Here is a 12,977-nt window from a genome sequence, read left to right as displayed (position 1 = left end):
TTTTTTCCCCGAAGAAAGCTTAAGTGGAATTGGAGTAGTATTCTAATCTGTTTCATATACAGTTTTTCAGATGCCAAAAAAAGAAAAGAAAAGAAAAGAAATAATACATTGTTTTAAAAATAATTCTTCATGGACTGGGGGTATAATTCAGTGGGAGAGCCTTTGCCTAGTATGAATGAAACCTTGGGTTTCATCCCCTGGGCCATAAAACAGAGACAGAAAACCTTTCCTATCTTTGTGGTGTAGACTAATGCTGCTCTTCCTTTTCAGGTAATAGATTCAAGTTGTGGAACGTTCATCTGTCTCCTGTCAACTAACATTGTATACCCAATTCTATGTTCAATAAGAAATTTAACTAAATGACACATTTTATTTATTTATTTTTTAATATAAAACTTTTTTGTATGTAGACAATAACCATTATTTGTTTCGGCAAGGTAATACCTCACTGGTGTTACAGGATGTGTTTCTCATCACCAATGAAGCAAGTTCCATTTTTGCAGCAGTAGATATTGACATCCCTTTAGTTGGAGTTGATATCTGGACTGAACTTAATCCTATAAGTATAAGTAATATACATCATGTTCTCTCAACCTTTTGTCATTTTTTTTTAACATTTATTATCTTTAGTTGTACAAAGAGGTTCCCAGTCTACAAAATAGTATGTGAATACAAGGTGTCTGACAATATTGTCACCTGTAAATGACACATTTTAAAGTAATATAATCACAAGTCTAAACTTTAAAAAAGATTGATGCAGTTTGAATCTTGGTCAGTTGTTTCCAAGTTACTCCTTTGTCAGTCTAGATTTTATTTCTGTGGACAGAAGGAGTAGAATATGGAAATGTTAAAAGTCAAACCTTTAGAAGAATACCTTAAAAATGAACAAGCTTGAATTTCTTCCCCTGTATGTCATAAGAAGCCATTATTATTGAACCTAGCAGAAGAATTAGAGAACCACTCATTGTTAATGTTTTTAAATTAAATTTTCCTTTTTTAATTTTTATTTATTTATTTATTTATTTTTTGGTCCAGTTGTGGGGCCTGAACTGTGGGCCTGAACACTGTCCCTCAGCTCTTCAGCTCAAGGCTAGCACTCTACCACTTGAGCCACAGCGCCACTTCCGGCTTTTTTCTTTTTGCTTATGTGGTGCTGAGGAATCCGAACCCAGGGCCTCAGGCATGCAAGGCAAGCGCTCTACCACTGAGCCAACTTCCCAGCACCGAATTTTCCTTTTTTAAAAAATTTAAACAACTTGATTAATGTTTATGGTTAATTTGTGTGTGTGTGTGTGTGTGTGTGTGTGTGTGTGTGTGTGTGTGTGTTCAGTATTGGATTCTCTGTAAGATATAATATGAAATATTCTGGTTGTGTCATTTCAGACCTAATCTACGATAAGATAGGTAATAATACATTTGCTGACAGTTTTCTTGCATAGAAAATATATCAAGCAGATTTAGCTTTTAGATCTGAAAGAAATTAAGTATATAAAAGAATAGAGATTGTTATTTTCTTAATTCTGTATAGTCTAAATGTTCTAATATTCACATTTAAAATTTTTAGAATGGATGGGCTGGGAAGGTGGCTCAGTGGTAGAGTGCTTGCCTTGCATGCATGAGGCCTTGGGTTCAATTCCTCAGCACCACATAAGCAGAAAAAGTCGGAAGTGGCACTGTGGCTCAAGTGGTAGATTGCTAGCTTTGAGCTGAAGAGCTGAGGGACAGCGCCCAGGCCCAGAGTTCAGGCCCCACAGCCAACAACAACAACAAAATAAATAAAATAAAATTTTTAGAATGGAATCTTTCATTAAGTCAATTTGATCACTTGAAATGTAAATTCATTTATTTTTTGCCAGTCCTGGGCTTAAACTCAGGGCCTGGTTACTGCCCTGAGTTTCTTTTGCTCAAGGCTAGCACTGTACCACTTGAGCCACAGTTATACTTCCTGCTTTTTCTGTTTATGTGGTACTGAGGAATCGAACCTAGCCACATTCCCAGCCCCAAAATGTAAATTTTTTTAATGTCAAAAAAAGTAATGTAAATTGATGGTTTGTCTTTCAGTGGATACGATTTTAGAATCAGGGCAGTAACATATACTACAATAATACGAAGCACTTCCTCCAACTGTTTATCTTATTTAATTCTCATAACCTCCCTATTTTATACGTAAGAAAAGTTTAGTCTTCCATTAAAAACTACAAGGTTATTTGCTAGAACAGCTTGAACTTCAAATCTATGTGCTTTCTAAAAATCTATTGTTGTTAGAGAATGTGGCTTAATAAGGCTGAAAATTTTGTTTCTGAGACTTGGACATGTCTTTTCATCTAGGAGGATGAGTGTGAGAGTGAGCATTGAGCTGCAATCAGTTTCTAATCCAGTTCATAGAAAGGTTGGTATTTCCTTTTTTAAAATATGATCATTTCTGTAGATATTAGATAATTATTTTTCTTAAGAAATTTTGTTTACATTCACGTTGTTTTCTAGTATTGAGTTATTTTGTAATTGTTGTGGTATAGGATGGTAAAAATCTACTGGGACAGCTAAAAATAATTACACCAAATATTTCTAAATCATATAAGAAAAATGAACAATTAGAATTATAGTCTCCCTAGGTTTACTCAGAGCCTGTAGAAGTTGCTAGAGTCTGTATGGATACTTTGAAGAATTGGCATTTCATGATATGAATGGGAGAAAACAATAAAGTACTCTGGGGAAATATATTTGAATCTTTTACTTTTTAGAGCATCGGTTCCGTGTGTCTTTCAAAAGTATGTATCATTGAGCAGAGAGAGGATAGAGACCAGAGAGTTAAATGTTTGTTCGTTTAAGTGTTTTTGGTGGGTTTTTTTTTTAAGTTAGCTTACACTAGTTAGTTGTACATGGTAGAGATTCTATTCCTTTCCTTTTTATTGCCCTCTACTTCTTCCGTCATGTTCATCCTTATTCACCTTCTGTTCTCGCACTCCCTCTGGCTGATACCTGCCCCAACACACCTGTTTCACTTTTTATCATCCAATTTTTATTTTTTTAAAGTGTGTGCAGATTGCATGAGGAGTTTCTTTTTTTTTTTTTTTTAATAGCATCTTAAAGTGAATTTCAAGAAGTGCCTACATAGAAGCTACTTAAGAGTATGGTATTCTGAGACCGAGCCAATACCCAAATTGCTAATTTTTTTTTTTTTTGGTGGGGTGGAGAGTATATACTGCATTCTTATTTTGTTCATTTTCTAGCTCTACTAATAAATGGCTTACACTTTTCTAGTTCCTTAGTAGTTCTGAGTAGATTTTATTTCAAACTTGTTCTTAATCTGAATACTTAGTGGGGGTTTTGTATGTGTGTGTTTGTTATTGTTATTTTTGTTTATTGTTTTGTCAGTCATAGGGCCTGAACTCTGGGCCTGGGTGCTGTCCCTCAGTTCTTCAGCTCAAGGCTACCACTCTACCATTTGAGCTACCGCGCCACTTCTGGCTTTTTCTGCTTATGTGGTGCTGAGGAATCGAACCCAGGGCTTCATACATGCAAGACAAGCACTCTACCACTGAGCCACCTTCCCAGCTCTGAATACTTAGTTTTATTAGTTCTCCTAAGTCCAGTTTTCCTTGTAGCAGTGGTCTCTGAAGTTTATAATTTCAGTGCACTTTTCTGTTGGCTTTTTAGCTGCTGTGATGATCTGTCACACTGTAAAATTAGCAACCTGGAGAGTGGTCTTTATTAAAGGAACCAGCATCATCAAAAAATGAAAACAGATGGGTCTCTCTATCAGTAACCACCTGGAGTAGGAGAGCATATGCCCTTATGGGAAGCCCTGGCAACCTGTCACCTGATCCTCTTTTGCCTCAGACAAAAGCTCCTTCTTTAGTTAGGTGGATAGTTGTCAGCTTTGCTGAATTTCCTGCTTTTGAAGGGAGACTGAAAATATAATTGTTCTGTGGTAAGGAATATTTGGGGTGGTCTAAATGACCCAAGACTTCTGATAGAATATTCCTAAACTTTGAAATCTTTCATAGTTTTTAATTAATTTCTATAAATTCCTTATGGTTGTCACAGAGCAGAGTATCTTTCTCTAAGATTTCAAGTCTCTAAAGACTAATTAAAAAAAAAAAAACAACAGACCAGAGAAGAAAGCTGTAGTGGAGTAGAGCTGTGATGTTTGATGTTATTGGGATATTTTTCAAGAAGGAAATCTGAAAATACTTTAAAAAAAAAAACTCTTTCTTTTAGGATTTAGTTATTCGACTGACTGATGATACAGATCCATTTTTCCTTTATAATCTTGTTATATCTGAAGATGATTTTCAAAGGTAACTAAACATGGCGGGGGCAGGGCTGGTCTTATACTTAATCTGGGGAACATTTCTTAAATTTTATGAATATATTGGTACTTTTTTTGATGTACATTTTCTAGCCATGCACTATTATTTAAATCATGCCTATTAACTTATTCTGGGAGTAATGGACAATTTGTTATTTAGGATGTCCCTGAAAAATATTTCATAGATTATTAGATTTCTATTAAAACAGTGTAGAAGTTTGAAATTATAGCTACATTTCTTGATGTATTTTCTCCTATTGAATAAATTCTATAAACATAATATAGTTTCCATAAATGGTGTTCAGGAACTATAGAACCTTTGAAGGTATTAATTGTATGATAGTAATTCAATTTCTAAAACAAATCTTTGTTTTTGTTTTTGTTAGTTTAAAATTCCAACAAGGTCTTCTGGTAGACTTCTTAGCTTTCCCACAAAAGTTTATAGATCTCCTTCAGCAATGTACTCAAGAACATGCCAAAGAAATCCCAAGGTACGTTCCATGAGGTTGGGACATTATTAAACTTCTTTTTCCAAGATAGACCCTCTTTGAAAGACAAGTTGATGGAATGATATTTTCCATGTAATAAGTACCTATTTACGTTCAAAACTGCAGTGAAGGCTCTTTTAAATCTCATGTTTTTAGGAAGCCTTGATTAAAATCAGGAATGGTAAAATAATGAAGTGTAGCTCAAGTGTATAGCACTTGTCTAGCAAGCACAAGATCCTGTGTTCAGTATAGAAAAAAAAAAGGAAAAAAAAAATTTGCTCCTTTATTTTTGTTTTGACATAGCCACTAAAGTTATTTGAAATACCTAACAGTATTTGTTTTTGTAATGAACCTGGAAGAAGAATAAGATTATTCTTGTATATAGATATTCATATTCATGTGGTGTTAAGGCTTGATCCTTGTAAAGGTTACCATCAAGATAGAAATCTTGCTTGGTATGTGTAAGGCCCTGGGTTCTATCCTTAGTATTTGAAAACAACCAACCAACCAAAACAAAAACAATGTTAAAAAACCAGAAAAGTTTACAATCACCCTTTTATTAGTTTCCTCAACTGATGATTGTTATATGAAACAGATATTTCACCAGAGGTTTTTCTAAATATGTTATTTTTTAGGTTATTAGATGTAATTTTATTTTATTTTTAAAAAATTATTTTATTATTTGTTTTCTCTTAAAGATCATACAGAAAAGGATAAATGTTTAATTTCTATAATTTGCTAATTTTCAGAATAAGGGGCTGGTATTCTTGTCACTATTGTAGGAATGCATTTTTGTTTTTGTTTTTTACTGTTTTCTCTTTTGTCTTGCTGAACTCAAGAGTTTTATTTTGTTTCAATTCCCCATCACAGATTTGTCTTGTTCTTCACCAGGGGAATCCTTTCATATTAACCCCTATAAATTCTGTTTACTCCCTCTAATGGTCTTTCCAAATAGAGGAGCTCATGATTTAAAAGCAGAGTTTGACCGTCTTGAGTTTATTACCATGTGACTTCTTTTCAAAGGTTTTTGCTGCAGTTAGTTTCTCCAGCAGTTATTTTGGATAACTCACCTGTATTTTTAAATGTGGTAGAGACAAATCCTTTTAAACATCTTACACACCTGTCACTAAAACTCTTACCTGGAAATGATGTAGAGATAAAGAAGTTTCTAGCATGCTGTTTGAAATGTAGCAAGGTAAGATTTTAAATTTAAGCTATTCTTTTAAACTTGTTATCAGAATACTTTGATACATCATTGAAGAGTTACATTGGCATTATTTCTTATATAAAAATGCTGTATTACTTTTCATTTAGTTAATGTAGAAGTGTAGAACTGGACTGGCAATTAAGAAACTTAGATTCCAGGTTTTTTCTAGTTTCTATGACCTTAGGTACTAAGCTCTTACACCATAATTTCATCATTTGGGAATATTTACCCTATACAGCCCATCTGAAAATATGTTAGATATCTACATTAGATTATGACACAGGAAACATGGTATTGCCACCTGAACCTTTGGGCTATATTGTCATTAAATGCTGTATATAAGTGCATCTGAAATGGTAATGGTGCATAGATCATCTGACAATTTTGCTAAAATGCAACTTCTGATTTGAAAGCTCTGAGATACTGCAAGCTTTTAGAATGATACTGATACTTTATTTTGCTGCACTTTGAGTAGCTTGGCTACTGATGGTTGAATTAAATTGTAAACTCCATAATCTTATTGTTTCTATAAATAGGAAGAAAAATTATCATTGACACAATCATTAGACGATGTTACTAGGCAACTGAACTCAACACAAAAGGTAATTGATATTTCATTTTGTTTTTGTAAGTCATCCAGACACTGGTTCTGAATTGCTTCTTGAATTAAATCTAAGCATTTACGTATTTTCTTTCAAACTATGCTACCATTAAATTTCCTCATCTTTTTGCCATCTACCAGTTAACTCTTAGTCTGATGCTCTCTTTTAGATGTTTAATTCCATGCAAACATTTTCTCAATTTATGACACATTTTCTCTAAATCTTTTATTAAGTAACATTAACATTCTTTCTCCTTTTTTTCTTTTATTCATCTCATTCCTCTGGCTTAAAATGGCTTTTCACTTCTTATAAAAGTTCCCATCTATTGGGCCTGTAATCCTAGCTACTCAGGTGGTTTAGATCTGAGGATCATGATCAAAGCCAGCCCAGGCAGGAAAGTTTATCTCCAAAAACTACTCAGAAAAAGCTGGAAATGGCACTGTGTCTCAAGTAGTAGAATGAGAGTGCTTACGCTCTGAGGTCAAGTCTCAGGATCAGCATACACACAAAGAAAAGGTAGTTTAAGCTTATCTGTTTTAGCTCAAAAATTGTTTATATTCAGATCTTGATTACCTCAAATAAAAAAAAATTGTACAGACAAAGGATTTGGGTATGAATTGAAAAGCTGTATAATTTCATTTTCTTTAATATCCTTGGAAGTATTGCTGTGTTCTAATCAGAAGTGTAACGTACTCAGGAGATGATCTTAATATCCTGTACTGAACTCTAGACATTGTCAGAAAAAATACAAGAATTAGAGAAGTTACGGAATGAATGGGCCTCACACACGGCGATATTGACAAATAAGCATTCTCAGGAACTGACGAATGAGAAGGAAAAAGCCTTACAGGTAAGCCAACTTAGTTAAAGGTAACTGGAAAAGCATTTTTTTTATTGCTCTTGGTCACTTTATTAGCCAGAAGAGGAGTAAATACAAATTGTAATATTTTCAAACATAGGGAATTATGTAAACTAAAAGTTAAAAGTTTTCCAAAGTCTTACTACTCAAAAATAGAATCTTGTGGCCCCCACCAATAATCCTAGCTACTTAGTTTGAAGCCAGCCCAGGCAGAAAAGACTCTTATCTTCAGTAAACTATTTAGAATAAGCCTGAACCTTAAACACATATTTGTATGTATGCATATATGTGTGTGTGTGTGTTTGTGTGTATGTGTGCACGCAGGGGCGTGCACTGTTAAAAACAGAAACATTATAGTGTTTCAGCAAAACTTAAAGTTTTAAATATTTGTTCTTTTTTTTAGACACAAATAGTTCATACTAAATATACTGTGTTTTGCTTAGGCTTTTCTGTTTTTAATTGTACATTCTTCTGTTATAGCATTCCCTTAACTTGAAGACCATTACATGTGAGTTTAAGAGAAGTGGATCATGGTGTTTAGTTTACTTTTAGTTTTCTTCTTTTCTCCTTCATAAATCTATAATTGTAAATAGATCTTTTGAAAACAGGAACATCTATAAATGATAAAGAAGAAATTGTGATTTTTTTTTTCTCTGATATTTCCTATTTGTTTTTGACTTTTCTATAACAGGCACAGGTTCAATATCAACAGCAGCATGAACAGCAGAAAAAAGATTTAGAAATCCTCCATCAACAAAACGTCCACCAGCTACAGAGCAGATTATCTGACTTAGAAGCAGCTAATAAAGAGTTAACTGAAAGGAAATATAAAGGAGACTCTACTGTTAGAGAACTTAAAGCAAAGCTTTCTGCTGTTGAAGAGGTATTAAATATTGACTTTTCTTGCTATCCTAATTTGAAAAGGATGTTTTAGTTTGGTCACTTTATTTAAATTTCTTTGTTTGATTACACATGTGGGTGGTCTTCTGAATGCTCTGCAAAGATCTCTTGAGCTAATAGAATAATCATTTCAGAAATTGCAAAGAAAATCAACATTATGATTGGCAAACTGAACATTTTGTTTTGTTTTGTTTTTTTGTCGGTCGTGGGGCTTGAACTCTGGGCCTGGGCGCTGTCCCTCAGCTCTTCAGCTCAAGGCCAGCGCTCTACCACTTGAGCTACAGTGCCACTTCCGGTTTTCTGGTGGTTTATTGGAGATAGGAGTCTCACGGTCTCTCCTGCTCGGGCTGGCTTTGAACTGCGATCCTCATATCTCAGCCTCCTGAGTAGCTAGGATTACAGGCGTGAGCCACCAGCGCCCGGCTAAACTGAACATTTTTAATTAGCCTCTTGAGTAGTTTATGGACACAAATCTCAGGGTTTTAGTGTATTTTTAGTATTAACCCAGTGTTTATAGCTTATATCTCAGAAGGTACTCTGTTAATGATTATCTCTTTCAGTCTATACAGCATACCAAACTAGTATTCAGTAAAATAGTGTTACTACTAGATAATAATAGATAGTATTTGCTGAGCATTTGCTATGTGGTAGGCATTGTATAAGTGCTTACATAGATTAATTCCATTCTTGTAACAATGCTTTAAGGTAGGTATTGTTACCTCTCATTACAGATGATGCCACTAAGATGCAGAAAGATTAACTTGCCTAAGGTCACATAGGCAGTAATTAGAAGCTTGCAGATTGGAACCCATCTTTTATTTGCCTGTCGTTGTTCTTTGAAGCACCAGAAAAAGTTGTACTTGCATTCATTTATTTTTGCGGAACTGGGGTTTACCCAGGATGTAGTGGACTGCAGAAAGGTTTGACAGTATCTTGGCAGTATTTATACAGCCCATGAAACCATTTGGTACATGACAGTTCTGACCGTGTGCTTTTACTTGGCTCTTCTTTGGCTCTCGTTGGCTCTCTGCGGCCTGTTTGCCTATATCAATCATTTTGTATGGATTTGAGTGACATTATAAATATCCAATAACCTTGGCAGAAAAGGTTCCCCAATCAGGTAGCATGTGCTGGGCAAGTACTGTACACTGTGCTGTGCCCTAATGCATCAAAGAAGCGTAACACCACTTGGGCTACAGCGCCACTTCCGGTTTTCTGGTGGTTTATTGGAGATAGGAGTCTCACGGTCTCTCCTGCCCAGGCTGGCTTTGAACCGCAATCCTCAGATCTCAGCCTCCTGAGTAGCTAGGATTACAGGCGTGAGCCACCAGTGCCCGGCTTGTAGGTTGTTTTTTTTTTAACGTATCATATTTAAGAAGAAAGATTGGCTGGGCCTAGTGATTCACAATCCCAACTACTGGGAAGGTGAAGTTAGGAAGATTAGGCTAGAGACCATTCTGGGCAAAAAAAGCTTGAGAAGGCCCTATCTGAAAGCCAGTCATGATAGTGCTGTCTTGTAATCTCAGCTATGTGGAGGTATAGGTGGGATGAATGAAGTAAACTGGTAGACTCACATAAGACCCTATCTGAAAATAGGTCTATTCTATTACTATATGCAATTATATAAGGACTAGGCAATTTATATAAGGACTTTTGTGAAGAGTAAATAAAATCATTTATATAGTATGTTTTATGTTGTTTTTGAAACATGGTCTTGCTAGGTAGCCCAGTCTGGTCAGACAAACTGAGCAGTTTTAGTCATTTTTTGAGAAAAAAAATTTGTACATATAAGGTCAGAAAAATCTTAACTATAGATCATGGTTCCCCCCTTGGCTACTCTTAGACTCATTTAGGAAGATAGAAAATTATTTTTATAAGTTTAGTTGTAATTTATTCATAAATCAAGATTGTTTCACTTGGTGTGATTAATTAGTAATATGTTTTATCACTGCAATCCAAATTTATAATTTACATATACCGTTAGAAAGACCTTCATGTCTTTTAAAAAATGTCTGTCTTAGGTACTTATGATTAGTAAAGACTGGTTTTTTTTTTTTGAGACTTGGTCTGGTTTTATGCCACCCAGGCTGGCATTGAATTAGCAGTCTTCTGTCTCAGACTGTGGCTGTGGGCCATCAACCCTAGCTTTGAGGATATTTAACAATTTTAATTCTTATTTACTTTCTTCTTCTGTAGGGGGTGGGGAGTGACATCTAGGGACTTAAACTCAGTCTGAGCTTTTGTCCTCTAGGCTAGCACTCTACCACTTGAGCCACAGCTTCACTAGAAAATTTTTGATAGTTGTTTGGAAATAAGAACTTTCCTGCTGGGGCTGTGAGGGTGGCTCAGTGGTAGAGCGCTTGCCTTGCATGCGTGAGGCCCTGGTTTCGATTCCTCAGCACCACATACACAGAAAAAGCTGGAAGTGGGTGCTGTGGCTCAAGTGGTAGAGCACTAGCCTTGAGCTGAAGAGCTCGGAACAGTGCTCAGGCCTAGAGTTCAAGCTCTACGACCAGCAAAAAAAAAAAAAAGAACTTTCTTGCTCAGTCTGGCTTTGAATTGTAGTCCTCAGATCTTAGCCTCCTGAGTTGTTAGTATTGCAGGGGTGAACCATCATTTAAAAAAAAAAATAGGTTGGGGCTGGGAAGGTGGCTTAGTGGTAGAGCTCTTGCCTTGCATGCATGAGGCCCTGGGTTCAGTTCCTCAGCACTACATAAGCAGAAAAAATAAAGCCAGAAGTGGCGCTGTGGCTCAAGTGGTAGAGTGCTAGCCTTGAACTGAAGAGCTGAGGGACAGCGCCCAGGCCCAGAGTTCAGGCCCCACAACCCCCCCAAAAAAATAGTTTTTCTTTTCTTTGTTGTTTTGTCTTCTTTTTGTTTCACTTGTTTATCTGTCTTTGGGAGGGAAAGGAGGTGGTAACAGAACTGGAGGGACAAAGGGTGAACAAATGCAGCGGTAATGCTCACTAGACACTAGGTTGAAAATGAACTGTACAACTTGTGGGTGGGCATAGGAAGGAAAAACTGGGAGAGAGCCAGGAAGGGGTGACATCCAAAAAGAAATGTTACTCATTGCTTACATAACTGTAACCCTTTTGTACATCACCTCTATAATAATAAAAAATAAATATTAAGAAAACCTTATAAAATGAAGATATAGAGAGAATAGAATATAATTTCAGAATAAAAGAACATTCTCCCACAAACTTATTAAATTCCTCTTAAACTAAAAAAAGGTATTTGGGTTTGATTTTGTACACTGTTTTTGTAGCAATCTAAAGAATAAAAAAGAGATCTTTCAGGGCTCTGGGGGGGCAGGAGAATTTCTTCCCTCATATTCTTCAACTTATTTTTTTAAACTTAGTCATAAATTCACTCCCTTTAATTTTTCCCTTTTTCTTTTTTTAATTTTTTTTTTTTTTTTGCTGGTCGTGGAGCTTGAACTCTGGGCCTGGGCACTGTTCTGAGCTCTTCAGCTCAAGGCTAGCACTCTACCACTTGAGCCATAGCACCCACTTCCAGCTTTTTCTGTGTATGTGGTGCTGAGGAATCAAACCCAGGGCCTCATGCATGCAAGGCAAGAGCTCTACCACTGAGCCACCTTCCCAGCCCCAATTTTTTTTTTTAAGAGTAACTCACTGCAGAATATATCAGTAACTGCAGACCTGCTTCACTTGGTCATTTGATGTTCAAGTTCCCCTGCCTTCCCATTCTTGCCTTGTTTCTATTTCAGGGAACTCAAAGATTCATCTTTGAAATAACTCAAAGATTCATCTTTGAGTTTTAAAAGTAAAATAGGTTTCTGAACCTTATCTGTGCCAGTGGATTTCAGAAGCCACAGTACCAGGTAACGATAGATCATCCATCATTTGAGGGTCTCATGTGGTCAGTGAATCCATGGTGGCTGTAGCATTGTTGAGGTGTTGACCAATTGAAATACAATATTAGTGTGCATTATAATGAACAATCTGCTCCGGCATTGCAATGGAGCTGGAAGCAGGAATCAACAGTCACAGAGAAACTTTTCAAGTGCTGTGAGGACACAGGATTCAGAGTATTTGTCCATGGTATTTCTTCTGACCAGTTGTAGCCATTGTCCAGCAGGTACTAAAGTTATGGTGAATTATAAAGATCACCCCAATCTTGGGTTTCCGAGGTCATTGTTAGGGATTGCATACTCCTTTTCATCACCTTTGAGGCAGTGCTACTCTGTGGGATTTGGATTTTCGCTTTGAAAGGTTGGTTGATTTCAGCCAAGGATGATGATGTAGTTTCAAAAGCATCCTTGGAGAAATGGTAAAAATGGATCAGCAACTTCTTTCCAATACTCCTTGGAAACGATTATTTAAAATGGCTGCCTTCTCAGCAAAATCCATGAAGAATCCCAAGGTAGGAGCAGGATGCTTTCATTGAAGGAAATTTAAGAAGCCTAGGATAAGTTCCAAGTTAAGGATTGGAAACACCTAGACATTAAATTTTCACTAAGAGATGTACTAGTGCCAGGTGCCCGTGGCTCACACCTGCAATCCTAGCTACTCAGGAGGCTGAAATCTGAGGATTGCGATTCAAAGCCAGCCCGGGCAGGAAAGTCCATGGGACTCTTATCTCCA

General features: G+C 36.2%; 1 protein-coding gene across 5 annotated transcripts in view; it reads left to right on the top strand.

The window, feature by feature from the left end:
- The window catches only part of Sass6 (SAS-6 centriolar assembly protein), a 30,743-nt gene that overhangs the window by 4,722 nt on the left and 13,044 nt on the right, over positions 1-12,977 (top strand). For all 5 annotated transcript variants that reach the window (XR_011368805.1, XR_011368806.1, XM_070007808.1 and 2 more), the window contains exons 2-8: positions 2,329-2,389; positions 4,222-4,301; positions 4,699-4,803; positions 5,824-5,995; positions 6,544-6,609; positions 7,340-7,459; positions 8,160-8,351. Coding sequence is in view for 3 of the 5 variants with exons in the window: in XM_070007808.1 (XP_069863909.1) it covers positions 2,329-2,389; positions 4,222-4,301; positions 4,699-4,803; positions 5,824-5,995; positions 6,544-6,609; positions 7,340-7,459; positions 8,160-8,351 (796 nt within the window). In the remaining 2 variants the exon portion in view is untranslated. The remainder of the gene's footprint in view (positions 1-2,328; positions 2,390-4,221; positions 4,302-4,698; positions 4,804-5,823; positions 5,996-6,543; positions 6,610-7,339; positions 7,460-8,159; positions 8,352-12,977) is intronic.

This window comes from Dipodomys merriami, unplaced genomic scaffold, assembly GCF_024711535.1.
Source record: "Dipodomys merriami isolate MVZ:Mamm:240054 unplaced genomic scaffold, mDipMer1.0.p SCAF_7, whole genome shotgun sequence".
In the NCBI taxonomy this organism is placed as follows: domain Eukaryota; kingdom Metazoa; phylum Chordata; class Mammalia; order Rodentia; family Heteromyidae; genus Dipodomys; species Dipodomys merriami.
This window is presented reverse-complemented; position numbering and strand designations above follow the sequence as displayed.